Source organism: Symsagittifera roscoffensis, chromosome 9 (genome assembly GCF_963678635.1).
Source record: "Symsagittifera roscoffensis chromosome 9, txSymRosc1.1, whole genome shotgun sequence".
NCBI classification, from domain to species: Eukaryota; Metazoa; Xenacoelomorpha; order Acoela; family Convolutidae; genus Symsagittifera; species Symsagittifera roscoffensis.
This window is the reverse complement of record NC_087070.1, coordinates 1,460,790-1,485,503: the sequence shown is the minus strand read 5'-3', so window position 1 is coordinate 1,485,503 and position 24,714 is coordinate 1,460,790. Positions and strand designations below refer to the sequence as shown.

General features: G+C 42.3%; 2 protein-coding genes across 2 annotated transcripts in view; both read left to right on the top strand.

The window, feature by feature from the left end:
* LOC134854390 (uncharacterized) overlaps positions 1 to 10,851 on the top strand; it is a 152,496-nt gene extending 141,645 nt beyond the window's left edge. The window contains exons 25-28 of the mRNA XM_063870619.1: positions 4,456 to 4,767; positions 7,018 to 7,394; positions 9,351 to 9,486; positions 10,005 to 10,851. Coding sequence (XP_063726689.1) covers positions 4,456 to 4,767; positions 7,018 to 7,394; positions 9,351 to 9,486; positions 10,005 to 10,490 — 1,311 coding nt within the window. The 3' untranslated portion in view covers positions 10,491 to 10,851. The remainder of the gene's footprint in view (positions 1 to 4,455; positions 4,768 to 7,017; positions 7,395 to 9,350; positions 9,487 to 10,004) is intronic.
* LOC134854592 (uncharacterized) overlaps positions 1 to 24,714 on the top strand; it is a 343,397-nt gene that overhangs the window by 213,072 nt on the left and 105,611 nt on the right. The window lies entirely within an intron of this gene.

The following is a 24,714-nucleotide window of genomic DNA, read 5'->3' as shown; positions in this document are numbered from 1 at the left end:
TTTTAAAAGGAATCTACAACACATGTGCTATACACACACAAGTAAACAGACAAGCAAGCGTAGCACGCATACTCTTTGCAGGATTTTTTGGAATCTTTTCTACATCTATAAACAAAATTCTTTTAGACGCACAAATAAAAGAATATAACACAAAAATAGCAACACGACAAAATACATACGACGAAGAACATAACAATGTAGACATAACGCCAACGGCACCACAATTACCACCCCTACCAAATAACCATCCACTATCCCTAGTCCCACGAAATTTTCGAAATTTAGCCATCACACATAATCCAAATTTTCGACTCACCACATCACAAAGTCCCATCCAACATATAATGACACACCAGTCACAAGACCATAATACTTATGAACAAATTATTGAACAACCCCATACCACCGCTTTTCAGTCTCAAAATAATCATTTTTTTAGCCCACGATGAGCCGCCAACTTGGATCACTACACCGATCAAATTCCCACCCAACCAATCTTACCTCTCCAATCCCAATAATACCACTTTTTGCTTTTCCGCCACCCGATTTTCCATCTAGTAATGTAACATCAGGCATGAATTCCGACACTAATTCACACATCTCAGTTTTATATTCCATCTCACAACTCAATAACCCGAATATTGAAACCCCCGATGAATTTGCCGACTCAGAACCATCCCCATCCAATAATTTTCATAATTCTTCTAATTTTTCTCAACCCCCTTTTCAACCCATATTATCCAATAACCCTGACCCAATCACTTCCACACCCTCTTATGCTTCCCAAGTTACCCCAACCTACTCCTCACTTCATTCTGACCAATCATCTCATTCTCCAGACACCCCCCGAATCTCCCCAGAGCTAGATAATTTTATTACCCTTCAACAACAACCCTACCACCTCCATACCCCAACAATAAACCAAATCTCCTCCACAATAAATTCATCCAACCCCCCTACCCCTACACCCTCTTCAAATTATACTGAATCATTAGCACCATCATCCACATCAACTGAATCTTCACTCAACACTAATAGAGCTTACCGCACTTTTAAAAGAAAGTTCCCCAACCATCCTTTCCCAGCAAAACCAGGAACAGCCCGTGAATACATCAACCACCCCAAGCATACTAACACAAAAGAATTTTTAGCCATCACCTTACCCTCATTCCCACAATACACCTTAAACACCCCCCACGACACTAACGAAACACGCAACTTTGTAGATGAATACGTTTTAATGCCCACTCTCTCTTGGACCTCATATTATCATTTTACTAACCCTCTTTGCTTACCTTTATCTAACACTCACATCGATATAGAGCGAAATACGGACATGCTATATCGACTCACTACACCACTAACCGCTAGACAATTTACTTACGTTGGATATAAAAAATCACTAAAAACACACACTGCACCTAGAGCTAACGAATATACACTCGAATACTATGATCACAACATCATCAGAGCTAACCAAGATCAATTCTTAGACGACGATCGCTTCGCTAATCCACAAATTACCGAGAAATTTTTCATCAAGACACCATATATATTTACACTAAACATCTTCGACCGAAAGTTTGATCACATTATTTCAGAAGCACTAACAGACACACAAGCATACGAAAATTTTAAAGAACGCTTCCAAATATTTTCACTAACCTTTCATTTCCTTGCACCACACGAAAGAGATTTACACTGCTCACACGATATTATGTTGCGCACTAAACAAACCCACACATATAGTTATTATCGCTTCATCCAAAATCACTTTGACCTACACACACCCTCTAGACAACCACACCATCGTTTTCAATTCATTAATTCCAAATACACTTCACCATTTTTCCTAAATTTCACATATTGCATTAAAGATACTAACCTTCATGGTATTCTTCGCAATTATGATCCCATAACCCAAATGTACATCTTCTGTCCCATCACCAAGACCTTCAACGCCGAAGAATCCCGACCCTTCCTTATCCCGCACGAGTTTGTACAACCTATAGAAATCCCAATTTTAGAATTCATCCACAACACTAAATTCAATCACAAATTATATAATCTAATCCAAAACACACCTTTTGAGTTTGCAGTTGGCACTGAAGAAATAACCACTATCAAGGCACTTCAATTGCTTTGGCCACTGCTTCAGACTAAAAATATCATCCGCATCTTAGCTAAACTACTAACAACTTCCGATCTCATCCACGACATCTTCCCCCACGGTTTTTTCCCCGACGACTAACAGGTAAGTATGAATTAGTTGAATATTACTAACTAATTAAAATATTAAAAAACTCACCATACTTTATCCATGTTTTCTTTAGATTTTTAGCCTTCATCCGACAATCACCTACAAAAACCACAAAAGACAAATAAAAATCGCAAATTTCATCAAACAGATTTCAAAAATTCTATTAATCTCTTACACTTATAAATTTATAAATTTAATACCAATGCAGTAAATTCATTTCTAAAATTTCCCCACAAGCAGTAAATCTAATTATGATGAAAATTTGTAACTTAAAATTCCCCCATAACTAGCAGTAAATTTCCAAATTCTATGCAGTAAATTAATAAAATGCAAATGCAGTACTAACCTTTTGATATTTTCATTCATTCGCACAGAAATTCTATCCACACTCGCACAGCTCGCCCACGAAGAATTGTTTAAAATAATGAATTTCAGTTTCAAGTTTTCACACTCAACAACTCTAACATATAATAACATGTTTCAAACTTTCCTTTAACCCGGTTGGAAAGGAATCATATACTAAACAAAACTAACCAACGCAGCTTACTAAATACCACAAATCATAGAATAACAGCATGACTAAGAAAAGGAAACCAACGGTACCCAAACCGGATTAACCCAGTTTAAAACTGGATAATTTATTCTTTTGAAGACTATTATAAAGTCTAAGAAAGAAATAATAAAACACAAAAAAGTCGAAAGACAAACCCATACCACGAACAATTTGCTTTTTGGAAAAAGGACATAACCAACAAGACATAAGAAAAACCACAACAAACCCAACATAAAACGTTGTCACATAACAGGACCCCTCACAAAAACCGCATGAAATCATACTCCCACTCCTGGCCTAACCCACCAGGAAGGACGTCCTGAGCATGCTCTATAGCCGGCCTAACCCACCGCGCTACATCCACGCTTTGTGACCACACCTCTATTTTTAATAAGAGCTACTCAAGGGTGAGTAACTCTTCAAAATAACCGAACTAAAACAAAAAGCTTTTGTGAAAACAACTAACTAACATCATAATTAAAAAATATTAAACTAATAAATGTTTTATAAAATGTAAATTACATTATGCAATACATAGATCAGAATATAACACCAAGGACGAACATCTAAAGACAAAACGACCCCACTACACTCGAGAGAGAATGGCCAACCACAATCGATATGCCACTCACAATCACAACTCAAAGGATTTAGAGTACGACTTGACTTCGCAGAAAAGGACTTCATTGAACTAGACCAATGACCACCTCGATGTTCAAGTATACGTACAGATCCGAGTAACCAGGCATCCCCTCCACGCACAATCTCCACGCCATTCCCAAACTAGATCAGACACAAAAGAAGTTCTCCACGCAGAACAGAAAAACCTGACATAGCCAACCATTCTGAAATCAGATTTGAGTTTGTTGCAAAGACTTAGTCGTTGTCACTAGAAGACACAACGTCTTATGTCTCTAACTCCAGCTTCCTGGAACTTCTTTAACAAAGAGGAAACGGAAGAAAATGATGTTCGCCAAAAACCAACGTCCATCATCCATCCTTCGAATCGCAGAAGAACTATTCTAAAAAACTCTGTAAAACCCGGATGGGTGGAACCTGATCTAAACTACATTTTATGATTGGATAAATTAGATATTTTACCAATGTAAAGTATTTAATATTAACCAATCATGATCCATCTAACTAACAACCCACTTATTTGTAAGTGCTGAAGTTACTTGTAATTTCAGCACCAGAGAGATTTGAATTTAACTTAGAAAATAGTTGGACTCTCCCGAGCACTTCAGCAGCCGCAATAAACCAGTATACCCTAGATCTATTGAGCCTAGCAGAGACTAGTTAAACAACCTGAGACTAGATAGTATAAGAGTAAGATTAGGATCGGTATTAGACTAAGAAGTTGCACGAATCTATCCGGCCGAAAATAAGATAGCGTGACGAGCAGACGGTGTACCCTATCCGAAATTACTCTATGAGTTATACACACCAGTCCTAACTCATTTTGCTCATAAGTTATAAACTAAAGAGTTTGAATGATGCGATAGAATTTTGAGCCCAATCAGAACTAAAAAAAAACTAAACTTCTTTTTCGAAAAAAGTTAGAGAACGAACTATTTTTGTTTCTAAATATCGGCACAAACAGTAGCTTTAGCTGACATTAACATGAAAAACGTTCCTCCAGGATTCGGAGGACTTCGTCTTTTGGCCGCCGAGTGAACGAGAAGACATTAGGTCATCATCACAACACGACTCATCGAGTGGAAACGAAACCGACAGAGAACAAAGCCGAAATGTCAGATTCACGACGCATGCCAAGAAACGTGGTCTCGTTGTTGAAAGAAAAACAGAAATTTGTTCTCACGAACCGAATCGACAGTCGTGTAATTCTTGTGCTGTCGTGAGTAATCCGAATAGAACCATGGAACGTGGCGATGATACGTGTCTTAGAGAAGAAGAAGTTACTTCTGATATGGATTTCGTCGTAACTGATTTGGTGAGGAAAAAATTTCAGATTTTGCGATATCCATATTGTAATGAATCCCTCTTTGGTTGATTAAACTAAACCAATAATTTTTTTGAAATTGGTGCCAAACTGAAATCGCGTTGGCACCAATATATAACTAATTTGTGAGGAGAGCGCGCTCCAACAAAACAGCATTTTTTGTGGTCAAAACCTTCAAAAACGAGCCTGAAAAATAGTGTCTTTATAAAATTTTAATGGCGCTCGGAAAATCACATGGTCGACCCAAAAAGAGTCGGTAAAACTTCCTGAATCTCCAGAAACGGTGGTCTAAATCCACTTGTTAAACATTTTGATAGTTTTTTGTGGTGTCAGTTTTTTTTCTTAAGCATGTTTGAGGCTACAAACACTTCGTTCCTGATGCTGAATTTCAACCCCATGTCCGCCTTTAGAATTTATTTTGGCCAAAATTTTTTGGGAGGATTGGTCTCAATATTTTATGATACTCATAAACAGGGGCCGGATCTAGGATTTTCTCGAGGGGGGGGGGCGGATTTTCAAAAAAAAATCGAAAATTTTGACGACCTTTTTTTTTTAGTCCGACCAAATTGATTTTTCGAGCTCTCCCAGAGCGCTGTTTTGACCCTATTTTGGCTAAATTTTGTGCGCCGCAGGCAAATTTTTGAAAAAACAGTCAAAAAATCCGTTTTTGGGCACTTTTTGAAAAAATTTGACAAAAAAATCGCGTTTTTTTTTGGCGCGCGCTCCCCCTCAAAGTTAGTATACATTGGCGCCAAAGGCGCCTTTAGAAAAATTTTAGGGTCGGTCGGCCAAAAATGGATTTCTGAAAAAGTATCAAAGGGGGGACCCTTTGGGTCGGCAGGGGGTCGAATCCCTGAGGAAGGGGCGTCCGCCCCCCCTCGCCCCCCCCCCCCCTAAATCCGCCCCTGCTCATAAACATGCTAGTAGTGTTGTTTTTTCTTACTTTGTTCATCATCTTTGACCGAAGCTCAAAACATTTTAAAATAACTTATGACAAGGCCTGGATAGCAATGTTCCCAGGCTGTTTAAAATGCTTGTCATATATTCGTACAGCATAATTTGGGCATCACTTGACTAGGCCTATCAGGCTTTTCGATGTCCTTGCATATCAGAGCTATGTAAACTGACAAATGTCTATTGAATAGTTTCTGATATGGAAACAATTTATTATGGTTAAGAATTTGATTTCTTGAATGAAAACTACTTTTTCCATACAATTCTAAATAATTCTATGGGTACAAAAGATTGTATGAACCCTCTTTGTATAGCAGTTGTCGATAATTTAAAATTTTATTAGCATGTTTCCATGAAAAAAATTTTTTTTTTTATTTCGACTTTGAATTTTTGTGTTTTGCCCTGCAACGGTTTATTTTTCAATTAAAAAAACGCAGAGGCTCTGAAAGCGATGAAAATTTTACAAATTACACTTTAGATTGTTATTTGCCAGCTATGCTATTATGTTATGAATTGAATTGTAGACAGAATTATTAAAAATATATATATTTTTTTTATATATTGAGAGCCATGGTCTGTTTTTTGACAGATTTGAATTCATCTTCTCAAAGAGAAAGGAAAAAACTGGTTTCATTCGAAGCATTTATTGTGGTTTTTGTTTCTTTTGAGTGAAAAGGTTGTTTTTAGAATACATCATAGTAAAAAAGTTCACAATTTTTCAAGCAACTTTTTATTCTTCAGAGAACGTTCAGTTGACTGTATATATAATTTTCAGATTTAAAAAAGGAGCTGAACTTTTTTCTCAGTTATGGATTTTTTTGAGTTTTTTGTAGTCTATGGAGAAAACATTACTAGCAAATTTTTCACACATGAAAATTGCGTGATAAGCATTTTTTCTAAAGACTCCATATAAAGAATTGTATAAAATAAGTTTTTTTTGCATCAAATTGTTTGATAAGCTTTTTCAGATCTCTTTAACTATATCCCCACTTTGCAGAAGTAGGGACATTCGTTACTAGGAAAAAAATTCTCATATGAATTATTTCTTTATAAGGGGGGATACTGCGTACTCGGTACTATACTCGAGGGGGATATAGTTAAAGAGATCTCCTTTTTCTTGCATAAAATTGTACGATAAGCACGGTTTGCTCTTTTTTCATCTGCGGCCAAATGACAATTCAAAAGAAGCGTTTACAGACATTACCGCAATTTGTTCGGAAAATTTTGGTAAAATTTTAGTCATTGTTACAAAGCGAAGTCACTAATAACTGATTTTTCATTCTGCAGAATGATACAAATCAAACTGTCGGCAGCGAGGGACGTCTTCTATATGATCACTTAACCGAAGAGCAATCACACAGTTTAAACGTCCGTCTATTCGTGGATAAACATGTTCGACCCCCTCCCCCCAACATTCAGGAGCGACAACCCGCATCATTGTCCCCCTCGGACCAGCACTGCCGAGAGGAAACTGACGAGGGCGACGAAGGGCGGGACGAGGAGGGGGAGGAAGGGGGAGTTGAGGTGACGCCGAGGAGGGAGAAATCCCCCTTTGACGTGATTGGTCGAGTACAGTCGTACCTCGCGGCCACGCGTCGCAAGTCAACCTCGATTGGAGCTTCTCCCGGTGATCAACTAGTTTCTCCCATTGTTGTGATGGACAGGTTAGCTGTCATTGGCAGAAAAAAAATAGCTAATTTAAGCCCGGCAACTCAAAAATTGTGGCGCTCAGGTAGTGATGGTGCTGGTTCAAATCGCATAAGATTGCGCGATGACTTTCACAAAAATCTCAAAAAAATAGTTTTATTTTACAAATTTTAATTTTTTCAAGTTATTACAGTGCTGATTTAAATTATCCGGACAAAATGAATAAAACTGGAAATTTCAAACACGTTTTTCTCAAATTGGGTTAAGATTAGACAAAAAGTCAAGAATACAAAAGTTGCTTAGAATTTCATCAGAATTAATTTGGTGCAATTTTTTCTAATTCTCAACCGAAATTCTCAACCTAAATTTTAACCCAAAATGGGTCATTTTTTTCAGACAATCAAGAATTAAGCTGAAACTACTTCGTTAATTGATGAGGAATATATATCACAAGAAGCTTCTTTTACAGCCCAACAAATTTCTACGAGGGTTAAAACTCCAAAAATTTGTATAAAGTGTTAAAATTTTGTTTTTAATCAAAGATTTTGGTTTTATATAGTAAAAATCTCTTTTCTTGACAATCGAGCAAAAACTGTTTCTCTTATACAGGTTTCTGGAGATTTAATTTTCCTAGAAGTTTGTTGGGCTGTTTAAGAAGCTTCTTGTGATATATATTTCTCATCAATTAACTAAGTAGTTTCAGCGTTATTTTTGATTGTCCGAAAAAAGCCAAAATGACCCACTTTTGGGGTAAAATTTTGGTTGAGAATTTCGGAGAAAAAATGAACCATATTAATTCTGATGCAATTTTAAGCAACTTTTGTTGCCCTCATTTTTTGTCTTATCTTAACCCACTTTGAGAAAAACGTGTTTGAAATTTCAAGTTTTGTTCGTTTTGTCCGGATAATTTAAATCAGCACTATGTACTACTCAATAGACCCTAAAAGGCAATCGGAACATTCAGTGCTTTGCCCTGATATGAGCAGTTTTGTTTGTTTTCAAATGAATTGGTAAATCAGAGCAAAGCTTAGCATTGCGTGGCCTTTTGTATTTGTGAGAAAAAAATATCAAAATCATGAAGTGATGTCTGCATTTAGACAGCTGTTATTCTACACGGCAAATACTGAAAGCGGCTTACGAAAAAACAATGGAGAATACAGTATAATCACGATATAACAGTGCCACTCAATAGTTTGCGATCATCTCTCTCGCAACCGAAAAAAATTGTTTGCCCGAAATTCCACGCGGCATTGAGGCTGCAAAAATTTCATCAAAATGAGCAAAAACGTAATTTGGAAAACAGTTATTGCTTTCAAGTGACACGAAAAATGGTGCGACAATATTTTCGACGAAAAAAATTATAGGACGACTAGCTTCATCTGAAACTATTTTGTTTTACCGTAAATTTAAGACTGCGCCAGAATGTACTTTCAAACATATAGGTTTTTTGAGGATTTTGAAAAGCACAAGATTCTGCTAATGTTTGCTCTTCTGACTGAAAACACAAGCGACCATTGCAATATATTCCTAATATTATTAGAGAAAAAACGGAAAAACATGACAAACATTTCAAACCGGATAAAATTTTATCCAACTACGAAAGCGGAAAAAAAACAGAATTACATTAGTACCAAAATTGTTCGTTGGTCAAAGACCATGAGGGCGACAACAACCGGCCGGCTTCAATTTTCAAATCCTACTCTGTTTTGGTAAGCTCGCAACCCTGCGGCGGCTACCATTTTGCTGATTATGTTTTTTGTATTCAAAAGACAATAAGTTAAACTAGTTATTCGCTCAAAATTTGACCGATCAGAAGTCGATTTGAACGATATTGGTACAAACTCCATTGAATTTTTTTGGTACAAATGAACCTTGGTACAAAAAGGACTTTACAAATCTGATACTTAAACTGTGCAAAAAATTAATCTTAGTCTATTGATACTTAAATTGCAAACTTCATGTGATTTGTGTAGGTTTGGAGGTACATCTGCGGCAACTGTGTGTTGTCTGTGGGCTGTCGGAGACCAGTTAGAGAAGGACTCTTACCTGGACTTGTTCCATCAAGCCAGACTGATCCAGACAGCCAGAACTGGACTATTTTCTCAAAAGGTTCGCAAAATAAGGCACCGCACAGGAACGGGGTGCTATTAGCCGGTTGATTCATTAGACTAAGTTAAGATCATCCGCCCATCTTTAATTTGGATAGAAATGTATGCACTGCCTGTACAATACTCGATTCTGTTTGGCTAAAAACTCCAACTAAAAACCAATTTAACCCCCCCCCCCTTCTCACCCCTAAAACTCTCTAGGGTAGAAACAATCAACCTGGTACCGCTTATGCATCGTAAAGTTATAATACGCAAGACAAGGAAATGATAAAAACAACCGCACAAGCCAAAATGTTACAATACATAAAATTTGTTGAGCAAAACCGATAGAAGAAAAAAAGAACGACAACAATTTTGGAGAATTTAAAATTAAAAGTTAAATAAGCTATAAATAAGCTGCAGTGATACAAACTAAGCTGTTGATAAAGAACGTTGCTCTGTTCCTACGAATCTTTAGTTAAGAAAATTTAAAACTTTTTTGTATTAAACTTAGAAATTACAGTGACGACTTGCTTTCAGGAAGATTACTTGTACTTATTTCAATGTGTGGCCGAATACGCCCGACAACGCCGAGTGTTATCCCCACAACATCGTCTCTCTGCAAGCCCCATGCAACTGACCTCGCTCGCTTTCTACACTCAAAACAACTACCCTCTTTTACCCCCTGCAGCCACCCAAATTAGCCCCAGACGATACACTACAAGCATACCCCTGAGAAGGCCGACCAAGTTGAATAGTTCACTGAACCGCTCGGCTGAATACTTAGACAGACATTCGTGCCGTAACGGAAGAGACGACGATGATTCGGCTGAACGAGAAACTCTTTTACTGCCTCGAAACTTGATTGTTCAGCTGCCCCCCTCGCCTGCAGATGCGGAGCCTCAATCGCCCCAGACGAAACTGAGTCATAAGCTAAATAGGGCAAATAGTGTTTCTTTCAGATGCGATTCTAAATACCGGAATGCGATCTCAACTCAATGCCAGGAAAGTGTTCTCTATTTCTAAAGTCAAAACTTCTTGATCAGTCTTTCTTCTGAAGTCGAAACTTTTGACACGCTAACATTATTTCCTGAGATGTTTGAAAATTGGCCGAGTCTGAGTCAAAACTGTACCTGAACTGAAAAACTGAGATCTTCAATTGAAATACTGAACTTGAAATTTCCTAATAACCAAGAACCAATTTTTCACTAATCTCTGTAATAATCTGAGTCGATTCTAATTTCATCAGACTTGCCAACATGTTGTAAAAGTTTTTCTTCTAGCAAAATAAGGATATTGTGCAGTTGATGTTTCAGTCGTGAAAATTTAATACAATAGCAATCATTGTTAACTATTTGTACATTTGAAAAATTTTAAAATAATTTGATCTCAGTAAATGTAGATAGAAAATGCACAATCAACTAATTTTTCGTAATTGAAATTAATTTATGATTTAATACCATCTACTTTTATAATTATTTAAGTAACTAAGAAGTCAAACATGATAGATAGATGATGATCATAAGTTTTTTCTCCGTATATTTCGAGAGAAATTGATTTTTTTCTTCTTGCAATTTTAACAATTTTAGTTCATACAGTTTTCAATAACATTTCAAAATAACATATCTGAAACAATTGTAGAGTGAAATGAATCAAAAATGCTCTTTTCTGAAATCTGATTTTTAATGTCTTAGAAAAACGTTAAAAACTTTTAAAAAAATGTTTTTTTCTTTGTATCTTTTGGACGCGCGGGCTTCATGAAAATTTAAGCTGGACAGTTCGGGATATTTTTGTTGGCCGTGAAAGTGTTTGATTACCATTAGAAAATGAATTAAGTTTGAGAAAGGATACAAAAAGCAAGAAGACAAATAACCCACTGAGACAGGAATGAATGATTGATTTCAGATGATTTCAAAAAATAACTGTTGGCTAGCTTTAGCTTTAGAAGCTCTCTTGTCACTTGTTCTGTCGCAATACGGTAATAACAGCCGAATTGCTTCTTTTCTAGCCTCGTCTTTTTAGTAAACCAGTCAGAGGCGTAACCCGAAGATTAATTATTCAAGGTTAACTAAGCTATGGCTATCTTATAAGAGCTCATCTTGTAAATTGGAGCGCACGTGCGATTTAAAACCCGCAATCATATTATTGCTAGACACCATCACTACCGAAATGCCACAACGCAACTTAGCGGTGGCCATGGATGTTTCCCAACTTGAATGGAGGGAGAACGTGAATGACGTTGGATTCTACATCGCGCGTGAGGGAAAAGAAAAGGGGAACTTAGAGAGGGTGGCCAAAGAACAGATGGCAAAGGGTCCATAACTCACTCCGGATTTATTGGTTGACTTTCGTTGCAGAGTCATTGGCTCTTCGTCAGCTTAAGTTTGTCCGTCGCCCATGTTGTTTATAGCTGCGACTGGAGGTGGGAGCTTCCGGCAGGGAAAAAGCTGACCCAAACAGGGCCCAAGTCCGCCCGTTGTGTTTTTTTTTGGCTCAAAGCAATGCTCCTCGCCTACAACCGAAAGTTGGAACTCTTTAAGTTGGAAGTACGGCGACTATGTCTCAACTCATTCTGTTACGCCAATTGGTATGGCATGGAAAGATGCTCTTTTTCATGAACACCTAAGTCAGCTGGAAGCCAACTTGATGAAGACCGTGCATCCAACGTTCAGATCAGCGGAACCCAGGACGCCAGAGAGAATTCTTGGCCCAACGCTCCCGCAGTTAACAGGCTGGGGTCGTCCTCATAGATCAGGTTCGAGATGACAGTCCAAAGATTCAATTCAGCCGACGCTGATAGCAAAGATGTAAGAAGTGACGCTGAATGAAGGACCCCCGTAGACTCACTTCTTGAGCGCTCAAGAGGAATGCAGTGGGTAGTTGAAATAGTTGAAGCTTCAGAGATATCCCGTGACATGAGAGGCCCACGACAAAAGCTGGCAATGAACGCGACCTCAGAACTGCAGGGAAACTTTAGATAAATTTACTGATTGGAGGCTTATGCATTTGAGTTCTCTCCAAACAGGAATCAAACCAGTAGGATTTGTCAGTTACAACCATGTACAAGTTGAGAGGTCACGTGAATCTTTGGCAGCAACTCATGGCAGATAAATGGTGCGAACCGGAGACACCAGACAGAAGAACAAAATAATTTTTCCTATTGAATCTAAAACCTCAGTTTCTGGATTTGTTACAGAGATAGGCAATCCAGCCAAGAAGCAGTACCTTATCCTGCTAACTGCCTACTGTTGGAATAGAGATGTTAATTTTCTGATGTGGGAAACTCAACTTGTGATGTACAAGGCAGCGTAACTCAACATGGCTCGCAAACTTATCACAGCCGATTCAGATAATGAGCACTCTTCGCATGCACCTTTAACGCAAATCATGACATTGTTAAGAATACCTGCTGCCACCCTCTTTCATAACAGTACACCGTTTCCCTTGGTGATAAAAAAAGACGGGTGGTCGACCGCAACTGGCGAATTTCACTGGGTTGAATGACCAGTTATATATATACGGAATGTTTGCTCCTCTTCCGTATAAGATACCTTCCACAGACTAGGAGATCTTGTTTGCGATGAAGATTTTGATTGTAGAAATTTAGGAAAATATAGAGAAGTTAAAGAAATAGCTGTCAGCAGATGCGCAACCAATCTGTGTGACGTCTACTGGATCCAGCACGTAGTCCAATAATGCGATGCTTTCAGTTTTGGCCACAGTCGCGCGGTCCCAGATTCGAAAGAATGAAGCATTTATAAATGCGACTAATTGGGAGTTGCGCTCAATCAGCACGAAACCACTGGAAGCTGAGCTGCGGACTTGCTGATCGGATGTGTCCAATAGAGTGAGAGGTGCATCTGGCGGACTGTAATGTGCAGGGATGCCTAAGAAATCGAAATGCATTCCATATTGAATGAAGTCTTCGAATCGCTCTTACTTTCATATGAAACCCAAGGTCAGATTGACTCCGAAGTAGAAAAAACAGGTTGACCCCTTGCAAGAAATCGAGCATTGACAGTGAGTTAAACTGAGGGAGGTCAAGATATAACAACAAAAACAAATTGTTTCCAAAACATATCTAACATTTCATCACTTTTTATATATTCCTTTTGCAAAATGCAGATCATTTTGGTTGATCGCCACTAGAAACAAATTGTCTGTTTTCAGGCGTTAAGCAAATTTGCAATGAAGGTCAAATGTTCCCTGGTCAACCAGATGTCGCTATATAGGCTCTTCGGTAAAATCCTGAAATCTTGTGACTAACGAACTTAGAGTAGATATTCTTAGTCATTAGTCAATGCTGGACATTGATCGTTCTGCCAGCCGCTTATTCGAGTGTGAGCCGCTCAAACATTACCGACTACGTGGCTGACGTGCTCTTCAAACGAGTAAACCTAAAACCTAACTTCTGTCTATGATTTTCACCTGATGCTGAAAAACGACGTTTACCTAGGAACTTTTTTGACCAGGGTCAGTCGCATGGAGTTGTTAGCTAGTGTTAGTCAGTGGAAACGGGAAAGTAGCGAGACAAAATTGTTTATTTAATTTTTAAATTTTAGAAATGACGGTAAGTTATTAAAATAATTACCCAGTAAAAGAACCTATTTCTTCACGGCGTTGGATTTGGGCTCTGCGTTCTGACAAGTGCCCCTCAGAAAGCAGGGTGGAGAGAAAACGGGCTTCGCGTGTGAACTGGGGCTGTTCCAGTGGAAAAGAATGCCGTTTGGACTATGCAATGCGACGGCCACATTCCAACGATTGATGGCCCAGGCACTAACGAATGTGACCAAGAAGTATGGCAACCTTATAATGTGTTACGTTGATGACGTGATGATAGCGACACCGGCGCTGGAGGACCATATAGAGAGACTATACGAAGTCTTCACTTGCATGAAAAAGGCCGGCCTGAATTGCAAACCTTCCAAGTGCGAAATCCTGAAAGACTCAATCAAGTATCTGGGCCGTCTAGTAGATAAGCACGGAGTAAGACCAGAAGCGGTTGAAGCAGTGTTGACATGGAAAGCACGGAAGACCGACACACAATTGATGAGCTTTCTCGGTTTCGCTAATTATTACCGAGAGTTTATCAAAGGGTATGCTGACAAGACATAACCTATGCAGCAGTTGATGCAAAATAAGGTTAAGAAATTCAGCTGGACTGACGAGGCTCAAGTTTCCTTTGGGAACACCAAGCGCGAACTTTGCGAGGCTCCGGTCCTCGGCATGCCGACAGAAAAGGGGATGTTTGTATTAGATACAGACGCATCAGGGGATAATGTCCTGAGAAGGGGATAAAGTCCTGAGCGACAATGAAATGAAACACGGTGTATCAAAAATACAGAGCCTACTTAGGGAGTGCTCCCTTCAAGTTGCGTGTAGACAATTGTGCTGTTGCCTGGCTGAAGACTTATTCGATGGACCAAAGCTACATTGGTCGCTGGATCGTGCGTCTGGACGGCTATCACATAATCATAGAGCATGGAACCCGTGACAAACACCAGAATGCCGTCAGCCTCAGCAAGAAGACTGAGTTCTATGAGCGATTAGAGGAGAAGCAGGCTAACCAGGCAGAAATCAAGGATGGTTTCTCATTTCTGGATAAGGAGACCTATGACAATCTGCCACCCACCAAGTGGCTTGACAAGTCCGGGCACCTCATACCAGGACACCCCGAACTTCCGTTGAAACGGCTGCTGAGATAAAAATGTTGGCTAAAGGTGATCCAGTTCCGTTTAATTTGCTAGTTCGATCAAACCTGGTGCAGCAAGAACTGACCAGGCTGGATATCAACAGCATAGCCCTGCTAAACAAGACGGTGAACCTGGCACCGGATGTCATGCTGAAACTCCGTGACCTGCTTGACAGAGAGGTTGAACGGCATGACAATGAATGGTGGAGACCATGCAGAGGTTGGCAATCACCAAAAAACGGAGAAGAGACCAGTAGCAATTCGGAGTCGGGACGTTGAACTGGAGTGCCGATCGATAGTGAATCAGATAGTGAGTTCGATTCCGAAAGATCTCCTTCTGAGGTCTCCGTATAGGGAGTGTCAACAAACGGTCGCTACTCAAACCGCTCAAGAGGTCAGTGTTGAATTAAGAACCAACGTAACAAAAAGCGTCCAGTTAACCGAGACGAAGGAGGAGTACGAGCCGAATTCGGACTGTTCATCCGGAGACAAGACGTTGTTCGGGGAGTCATGCACCTTCGGGCCTGGACAAGATGACTTGTCCGGGGAGACAATGTCGAAGCGACCAAGGGACAGAATGTTGTCCGGGGAGTCGACTTCGGAGCGACCAAGGGACAGAATTTTGTCCGGGGTGTCGAGAAACATCATAAACAAATCAGAAGACGATGATGCAGAATCCATCAGCTCAAGTGATGACTCGCAGTCTCAGCCTTGGGAGAATGTATCAGAAACTACATCCAATTATCCGACGTCTCAGAAACCTTGATTCATTTTTTGCTAGTAGAATGGAAGCCAGCGCGGGCTGGATAGAGAAATGCATGAAGACCCAGACAGAAACCGATATATCTCCGATGAAGAAGGCACGGTAGTTGATAATGTGGCAAATGAGCTTGAATTAACAGCAGTGTCGAAACTTCCGACTAGGTTACTTCCGCATGCTACGGTCATCCGGACCAACCTTGAACCATCAGTGCAAGAAGCGACACTTTTGAAAAAGATATGGTGGGTTAAGTTGATGGACATTGCCCATGCACCGGAGATAGTTAGCGGACAAGTAATTGTGATGAAGACATATCTGAAAGCCAAGTACAGACTCTCGGATCTTTTAGGCGCTTAGCGAAATGATAGAATGAGAGTAATCTAAAGATATGGATCAAAAACGGAGCATCTGACAAAGGTTATTTGGAAAAAGACAGCTATAAGATTCTAAAGCAATTTTATTTAAAGAGAAAGGACTTGTTGTACTTGAATAAAGAAGGGGTCGTGGCCTGAAAACGCAAGGAAGAGGACAAAGTCTTTTACAAATATAATTCGACAGTGCTACCACAGTTATACCAAACTGAATTGTTCTTTCCTTAACATGATCAGATAGGCCATCAAGGCATGGACAAATTGTGTAACCGGATAGAGAAGCGATTTGAGTGGCAAGGATTGAAGAAGGCCTGTGAGAAATGGATCTCGGTATGCTCGTCATGTCAGCAGGCAAGGGACCCCAGGAAGCTGAGGTTTCCTCTGTAGTCAATAGAGTCAACAGGATTCAATGGGCTGGTGCAAATCGATCATCAGAAAATATGAATGACAGCCACGGGCTATAATCAAGTGCTGGTGATGATTGATCATTTCACAAAATACGCAGAAGCAGCTCCCTGCATGACAGCAACGGGGGAAGAAACATGCGATCACCTAATAAATGTATGAATAGCGAGACAAGGCTGCCCAATCACATTCCAATCAGAAAATGGCAAAGCATTCGTGGGTTATCTCACAAAAGAGTTAATGAAGAGGTCACAAGTGGCAGAAGCCCACTCTACCATTTATCACCCACAAACGAATGGCCTTTTTGGAAGGCAGAATCGCACGTTGGTGTCAATGTTGAGGGTTTAATGCTCACGATATATGGACGACTGGGATAGGCACTTGCCGCACGTAATGGGCGCTTATAATAGCAGCGAACACTCTATCACGGGAATAAGCCCGCATATGATGTTAACCGGTCACGAGAAAGCTCTACCATTAACGTTCTTCTACCCTGAGTACGGAGGAAAAAAAACGGCACCGCAAAAGTATGTGCGTGATGTGATCAGAGGCAGCAGGATCTCAAGTATCTATGCAGAAGGAACACGCAACAGGCTCAAATTAGACAAAAAATGAGATTTGATAAAAGGACACTCAATTGCAAAAGCTTACTCGGTCGGAAAATATGTCTGGGTGTTCCAGGAGGTAGTTCCATCAAAAGGAACCAAAAAGTTACTGAATAAATGGCGTGGTCTATTTCAAATAACTGAAGTGCACCAAGGAGGTCGTTTTTATCGATTGAGCACCGGACGGGCAGCTCGATACAAAAACATCAAGCCACACAATTCCTCATCAGAGGAATAATCTATTCCGGCCGACTTGCATGATGAGGACTACTTGATAGTGGATCCTACCTGCGAGGTGATTGAAAGAGGCACGTGCGACAAAAATGACGGGATTGAGGTCGTATATAATTGCGATCTGCCACTGGACCTAGAGTTCTAGAGTTAAACGAGCGAGACTCTTCCATATGCCAAAGAAGACTGGAACTGCCCAGAGCAAACTGAAGTTGATAAAGGAGTTCAGCCTGACTTTCCCTTCACCATGGAACCACACCAGAGTAAAAGAGGAAAGAATAAGGAGAAATACAACCCGTATGGCGAGGATTTTGTCATAGAAAGGATAGTTTTGAGCGACATGATGGGCTCGCTTGTGGGCCTGGACCAAGTAGTGGTGCCACAAGAGATCGACCTGCTCAACGACGCAGAACAGGATTGGATCGACGATTGCTTTGAACCGGAAGTGGAGTTCGAACCGGAGATGGAGCAAATGCATGAGCTAGATTTGACAAAGTGCTCGAGTAGCTCCATGATCTGCCAGCAAATCCAAAAGAGATAATCTTGACGATTCGAGATGTCGATCAAAATAGCATCAAATACATCAGTCACGACAACACTGAGTCCAACTGGGTCGCTCCAGATGGTCTTACGCGTTCCAGAATCAAATCTCCATCTGCTCAATCTTGGGCAATCGACGAGGACGTCGATGGATATTTTTCTCCGGGGAGTGGGTTAGGACTCACCCACATCAAAAACCTTATGATCAAAAAGTTTAAATCGGCAAGAGAGACAGGGGAATCAGAAACAGAGAGCGAAAATGCTAACAAACCGCCTTTTGGACAAGTTTTTGAATCATATTTTGATTTAACAAGTCACTACTCAAACAACATCGTTATCACAGACAGTGATTTCATACTCACGGAACATACGAGCGCTATAGCGATAACCGCGGATGTAAGTTTTAAGACAGCCTTAGCGGCCGACTTTAAGAGAGAGTACAAGAATATCGAGTTTTTATGGAAATAGAGGCCTGATGTAGGAGGGATGATAGCGCGTTCCCCTGTTGCGTCACAGATACCAGGGAATTATTTGTGTTTCCTGGTAATTAAGGCCACTGAACAACACGTAATTCCCGAAAGCTTAGTGCTGGCCATATCTCGACTCAGGGATTTTCTGGCTGAGAGATAGTGACCTCTCTCTCTCTTCACCAGTCTCTGATCCCAATAGGGGAAAATTGCATCCGAGAGAGCTATATGCCCTAAAACATGTAATATTTTCGGAGACGGACAAAGAAGTATACTTACGTAGGAAAAATTATCTGAATTCGGGTTAGGTTTACTTTTTAGGCATTATGATTAGGTTTTTGGATGTTCATTAGGTATTAGAATTTTATGTGATAGTCTTATGTTATGTTATTGTTTGATTACGTTTTAAGTGAAGTTTATGTGATGGAAACCTGGAACACTCCAGGTACGAAAGGTGACAACGCTCAATTAAATTATTTTGACGAGATCACAGGTGCTAGCTTTTAAACTAAAAACAAAAAAAGATTTTCAATGGACTGTTTTTAAAAGATTTGAATAATATTTTATTATCAAGATGAAGCAGCTCGGATGGATTAATCTAAGTTGTGACTTGTATTGTAGATCGTGATTGATCGCACGTTTAATTACTAAATCTGAATTGAAATTGAAGAAAGAAGACACGAGACCTACACGAAGAAGCATGGGTGATACTAACGACTTGATGGATTTTATCTCAGCGAGCCTAGGAATGACTCTAGACGAGATAAACCGGCGCCTGATTGATTGTAATTTTGGACTAGAAGAACCGGATTCCGCGATGTTCACCGTCGCACTCCTGAATGCTATGTGAAGAGAAGGCCGTGGGGACCGCCCCACAGAAGTAGTTTTAATGCTGGCTTTCGGCGACCGGTACCGCCGAGCGGAACCAGAATCGACTCAAGCAATGGAGACGCGGAGAGATATCTGGGCATGACCTAGCTCGTGAGCTGGGTCTAGGCGAACAGAGAGACTATAGGCTGGGAGAAATGCCAGTGCCGATACGCTCCAGTTCCTCAGCGCAGCCTCTCTTCGGATAAAAAAGATCACGCGACGGGCCGCCCCCATCCCATTTTGTGGCCTCACCAACCGCAGCTCCTCCATCAAAGAATGTGAGAATGAACGAGATCGAAATACAGACGGCGGAGACCAGTGAAACTCTCGAGAAGAGAGACATAGACTGTAAAGAATTGTGCGCCAAGTTTGACGAGTATAAGGAGAAAGCGAAGGATCGTGACGAATGGAAGAGAAAGTACGACGAGTTACAGATCGCTTTCAAGGAGGAGGACATCAAGCACCTGAAAGAGCTCTACAAGTGAGTGAGTAGGTTGTCACCGGATGTCCTGGCAATGATGAGCCCTGATACGACGGCCAAGGCTTAGGCTCAGGAGCTCTGTAAACCGAGTGACGTGACTGTCTCAACGAATGAGCTCGCCTTCAAATGCAAGAATTACGATACTTGATCCCTCAGATACCTACTTGGCACCTCAGGCACCTACCAAACAAAAAAAGAAGAAATGGAAACCGAGCTGCGGACAATGGTCAACCCGGTGGCAAGGGGTAGCCCTGCAGGCAAGGTGAGATCCCACGTCCCTCGGCCTCTTGCGAGTCGTCCAGGACCTCTAGCCACAGAGGCAAACGTGGTGCAGCCCACTCCCAGCTCTGACGTGAGAGAGAGGTTGGGGACCGCCCCTGCTCCGCGAGATCGATCCTTGGAAAATCGACTTGGGACGAGAGGTGGCCCACCACAGAATGTGGCTCACCAGGCAACTGCGGGCAGTGCAGCCCAACCTCAAGGACGCCAGCGGCTCAAAGGATATCCCAAGTGGATCCTGCAGCGGTGATCAATACGACCAGGATCAGTGAGTTGCTGAGGAACAGGCCAGATCCTCATCCCTGGGGACAATCTACAGCAGACATGGCGATTAAGTTGAACATGAAGAAGTTGACCTGCCTTCCGGATGCGAGGAAGATGCTTAACGGGCAAGACCGTACGGTGCCAGGCCTGTACCGGATAGGGAGCGTGGACTGCCTTTTGGCCGAAGAGGAGCAATTCAGCTCCGCCACTACTTTGCGGTTGGCGGATTTGGAAGTTCTGCCCAGAGACAACACTGTGGGACCACTGAATACGAAATAATTGACGGACATCCGTCAGCAGGTGAGAGAAAAGGCCCCACCGAACCGTAAAGGGAAGTTTCTGGTGGATATTAAACCCGACAACAAGTACCACAAGATATGCAGACAATTCAAGAAGCACCCGGGACAGTCCGCGAGCTACCCTAGAGTGATTACCGAGCGATTACCCTAGAGTCAGCCCTGTGGAAGGTGATGAGAGAAGATATGCGCATCTGGAGTCACCGAAGGTGGACAGTCTGTTCTCAGCCCATGACCCTCAGGAAATGAAGCTGGGGAAAATCCTGATAGTGGCTAGCTCCGACTACTTATATACTCCCCGTTCGCTCTTTTGGCCGGATGTAATCTTCCTCACAGCTCCCAACATAGATTGGGGTCAAGCGGTGGGAATGACGATAATTGTGCAGAGGGTGGTGAACTTGGATCCAGAAGTGGTGATAGTAGCTGGATCAAATGATCACTTGCAGAGTAGGGGACTATTGAATGCTCTCATCGACGGATTTACCCCAAGCCCGGAGGCTGTGGGGGAGGCTATCATGACACTCCTCTCTGATATGACGGAGGCTGAAAAATTGATTCGGCAATGTTTTGCGAGGCAACTGGTCAAGGTGATCAGTTGCCTCGCAAAACATGTGTACTGGTTAAGTCTCGCTACCCGAACCCCTGCAGTTTGTGTACGCCATGGTCGTCCTGTTGGCGGAGAGACGAATTGATGTAGTGATCTGCGCGGAACCGACAGGTGGATCCCACTCTTTTGTATCCCCTACGATCAGAACTCTCTGCCATATGGTCGGACATCTCGAATGCGATTCAGGGGTTTAAGACCATAGCCGGCTGTTGAAAATGAGGCCAGGAGTGGGCGATGAACACCGGTTAGTATAACGGTTGGCGAACAACTTATGGTTCAGACAAACGGACTACGTGAGGAACGAAACGGGTCATTTGGTGAGGAGAAACGCCCTCTCAACTGAAGAAGAATTGAAATGTATGGCCTTGAGGACCAAACCTCACACAAACCCGCGGTTGTATCTGTCATCGCGGCTGTGCGCGTTGGGGCAGGAGGCTTTTGATTATGCTTCAGCGGTGGTGAAGGATATCCACCACTATTTGAAGAAGACATTTGACGTGAAAGAACAGGAGGGAGCGACGATGTTGCAACTGATGCAGCGAATCAACACGATGTTCTTGGATCGTTTCCTTGCGGACGTGCTGGCGACGAAGGCTGAGTATGAGAGGTCCGATGCTATCCTCGCGGTGATGAACGTGGGGTTGCCACCCGCGTTTATCAGCAACTGCTACCCTAGGGCATCGAGAAACTTGATAGCCAACTTTGTGAGGGATATCAGGAAATTATCCATTGGACTTGTGCTGGCACTGTACGTGGCCTTCGGACACGAGAGCTGTGTGAAGGGCCCTGTGGTGCTTGTCACGCAGGAGTTAGCTGATCTCCGACTGGATGGTCTGCTCACACTGATTGTAGTGACCTATGGTCGTTTGGGGACTTATTTGTTCGCTGAGATACCCCGAAGTGCTGCAAGGACCAAGGAGAGACTGAACGATTGGAGGACCTTGTTACTTCAGTATCTGCTGCAGCAAAACAGAAGATTAACCGGGGAAGATAAACCAGTCTCCCACAGAAGTGAGTTGAAGAAGTGTGGGGGGATGCCCCTGTTGACTGACCTTAGCCCTGATGGTGCGGATCGATCCGCTAGCACTGATCTTCGGGTTAAGAGAGTTTGTTAACGGGGTCTACGGACCTACAGAGACACATGTGTTCCCGGACGTGCAAGTGGAGGCGTATAGACATTCTGTTCTGTATGTGAATCTCGTGTCAGTAGTGGATTGTTCCGTGCTGAACTGGGTGGAACAGAAGGAGTTAAGAAGACTAGCAAGTGAAGATCGAGTATTCGGGAAGATAGCGGAGCGCCTGGCTGGGTGTTGATGGACATGAACAACAGCTTTAAATGCAGATTGGGTGGAGAGAACCTCTCGAATGTCCAGTTCAACCCAAGCTCTGGAACTTGCGACCAATCATTAGGGGTACGAAAGACGCTGTGAAAATCTCGGCCTGGTCGGAGACGTACCCCACGTAAAAGAGAATCAAGACACGTGGATGGTAGGCACAGATCCGCTGCCGGATAGGTGCCCTCTGTATCCACTTATCAGGTGGATGTTGTTGGGAGTGACTAGTCCCCGCCTGGCACCTAGGATCGGAGCAGCGCAAGATTCAGAAGAAAGGATGCTCAGGCGGAGCGAAGGAATGGAGCCGCGTTTCATCAGTTGGAACGCTGCCGCCCAGCACACGTTTGATTTTAGCTTTCCTGACATATGATTTAGGAAGAAGATCAATGCCATAATATCCAGGAAACCAGAGGTATCAGCAGGCAATTGGAACGACGGGTATGCTCCAGCTGACGAAAACTCTAGGCTGAAGTGGCCCAGACGGGAGACAGAAGTGATGATGGAGGTTAGAAAAGAGTCCAGAGGAGGCATTTATCTGACAATAGATGAAGTGGCGCCGCATGGTCAGGAGCCGGTGGAAATTATGATAAATGACCAAGTGTTCTACCAGGCAGGTGACTTGATGATACCTCGGCCGGATTCAGGAGTCGATATGCACCAAGGCCCCTCTGGGACAGGACCTAGACCAGACCATGGAGGAAAAGAAGGAGATCCAAATAAAAAAAATCAAGGGAACGATGATCCTATGGAGAGCAAGGACGACAGGATGAGTGAGTTTGACCTGAGAGCCCTGGAGATAGACTTGCTGGAGTATGACTTCAATGAAACGGAAGGAGGTGGGTGGGATGAAACGCTAGTGCTGATGATACCGTCATCATTTATGTCTCCCACTATGGAGCCCCCGGCTAGTCTGTCGCCCGTGGAGTCTATGCCCCTGGTTGAAGCACACCAGAGGAGGAGCGAGTTCAAGCTGCTCAGTGAAACCCCTCTAAGGCGGAGGATCGATGAGTCGATGCGAGTGGCATTCCTGGGCACGTTGCCAGAATAAGAATGGGAACGATACCAAAGCGAGCTGGAGATAAAGACCGGCGAGGATTGGACGCGTGTAGCTTTTATGGAAAGTACTTGGAGCATAATCCGGAGATATGGCACTCAGTCCGTGATGAGAGTAGGATTAAACAAACCCATCATGCGTGAAGTAATAGAAAAGATGGTGGAATCCACTGAATCTGACGGTCTGACCGAGTCAGTCACGGAGGAGAGCGCTAGGAGAGCTCGATTATGCGAGATCAACTCATTAAAAGAACCAAGAAAGGACTGAGATAGTACTAGTCTATGGTGAGAAAATTGAAAAAGAGAGTGAACGATAAGGTTACCAAGCCGAAAGTCGTGAAGTCGAAACCCGCTACAATGGTGGTGTCGCTGGCGAAAGTGTCCCGTCCAAAAGAAGTTGGACAAGGGGATGGTGCAAGCCATGGCGGTAGAGAAAAAGAGAATCAGGTGCAACCGATGTTGCTGGTGGGACTGATCTCCACTGCTTCGAAAGCGAAGAAGAGCGAATGGACCTTGGCTGACACCAGACTGGAAATGAAGATCATCAGCCAATGTGGATCCGGTGGGTTGGAAGACTATAAACTATCGCGAACGAACATGGCGAAGATGAAGTTGGAGGGGCAGCTCGACGTGGTCGAGTACAGTCGTATTACTGTGACCGATTCAGTCCACGTGGGCGATCTTGCTGGTGGCTACGTGGAAATGGTGAAGGCAAGAAATTCCGCGAGAGGACACCTGATGGCCTGGCATGATAAGCAAGCCATGAAGGAGTACTTGAAGGAGCTGGAGACGGGCTCAAAACTGAAGATGAAGGAATACGGCACTGTGATGTCATCGAAAGCAAACGAGAATGGTCTGGAACTTCTGAACAAGACTTCCTGGAGTGTACATGGCAAACCCCTGTGTCAGGACTGATTTACAGGTGAGACTTGTGGGGTGCCTTGTTGGAATAAGAAAATGGGAATATGAAGCCACCATTGAGACGAAGGCCACAG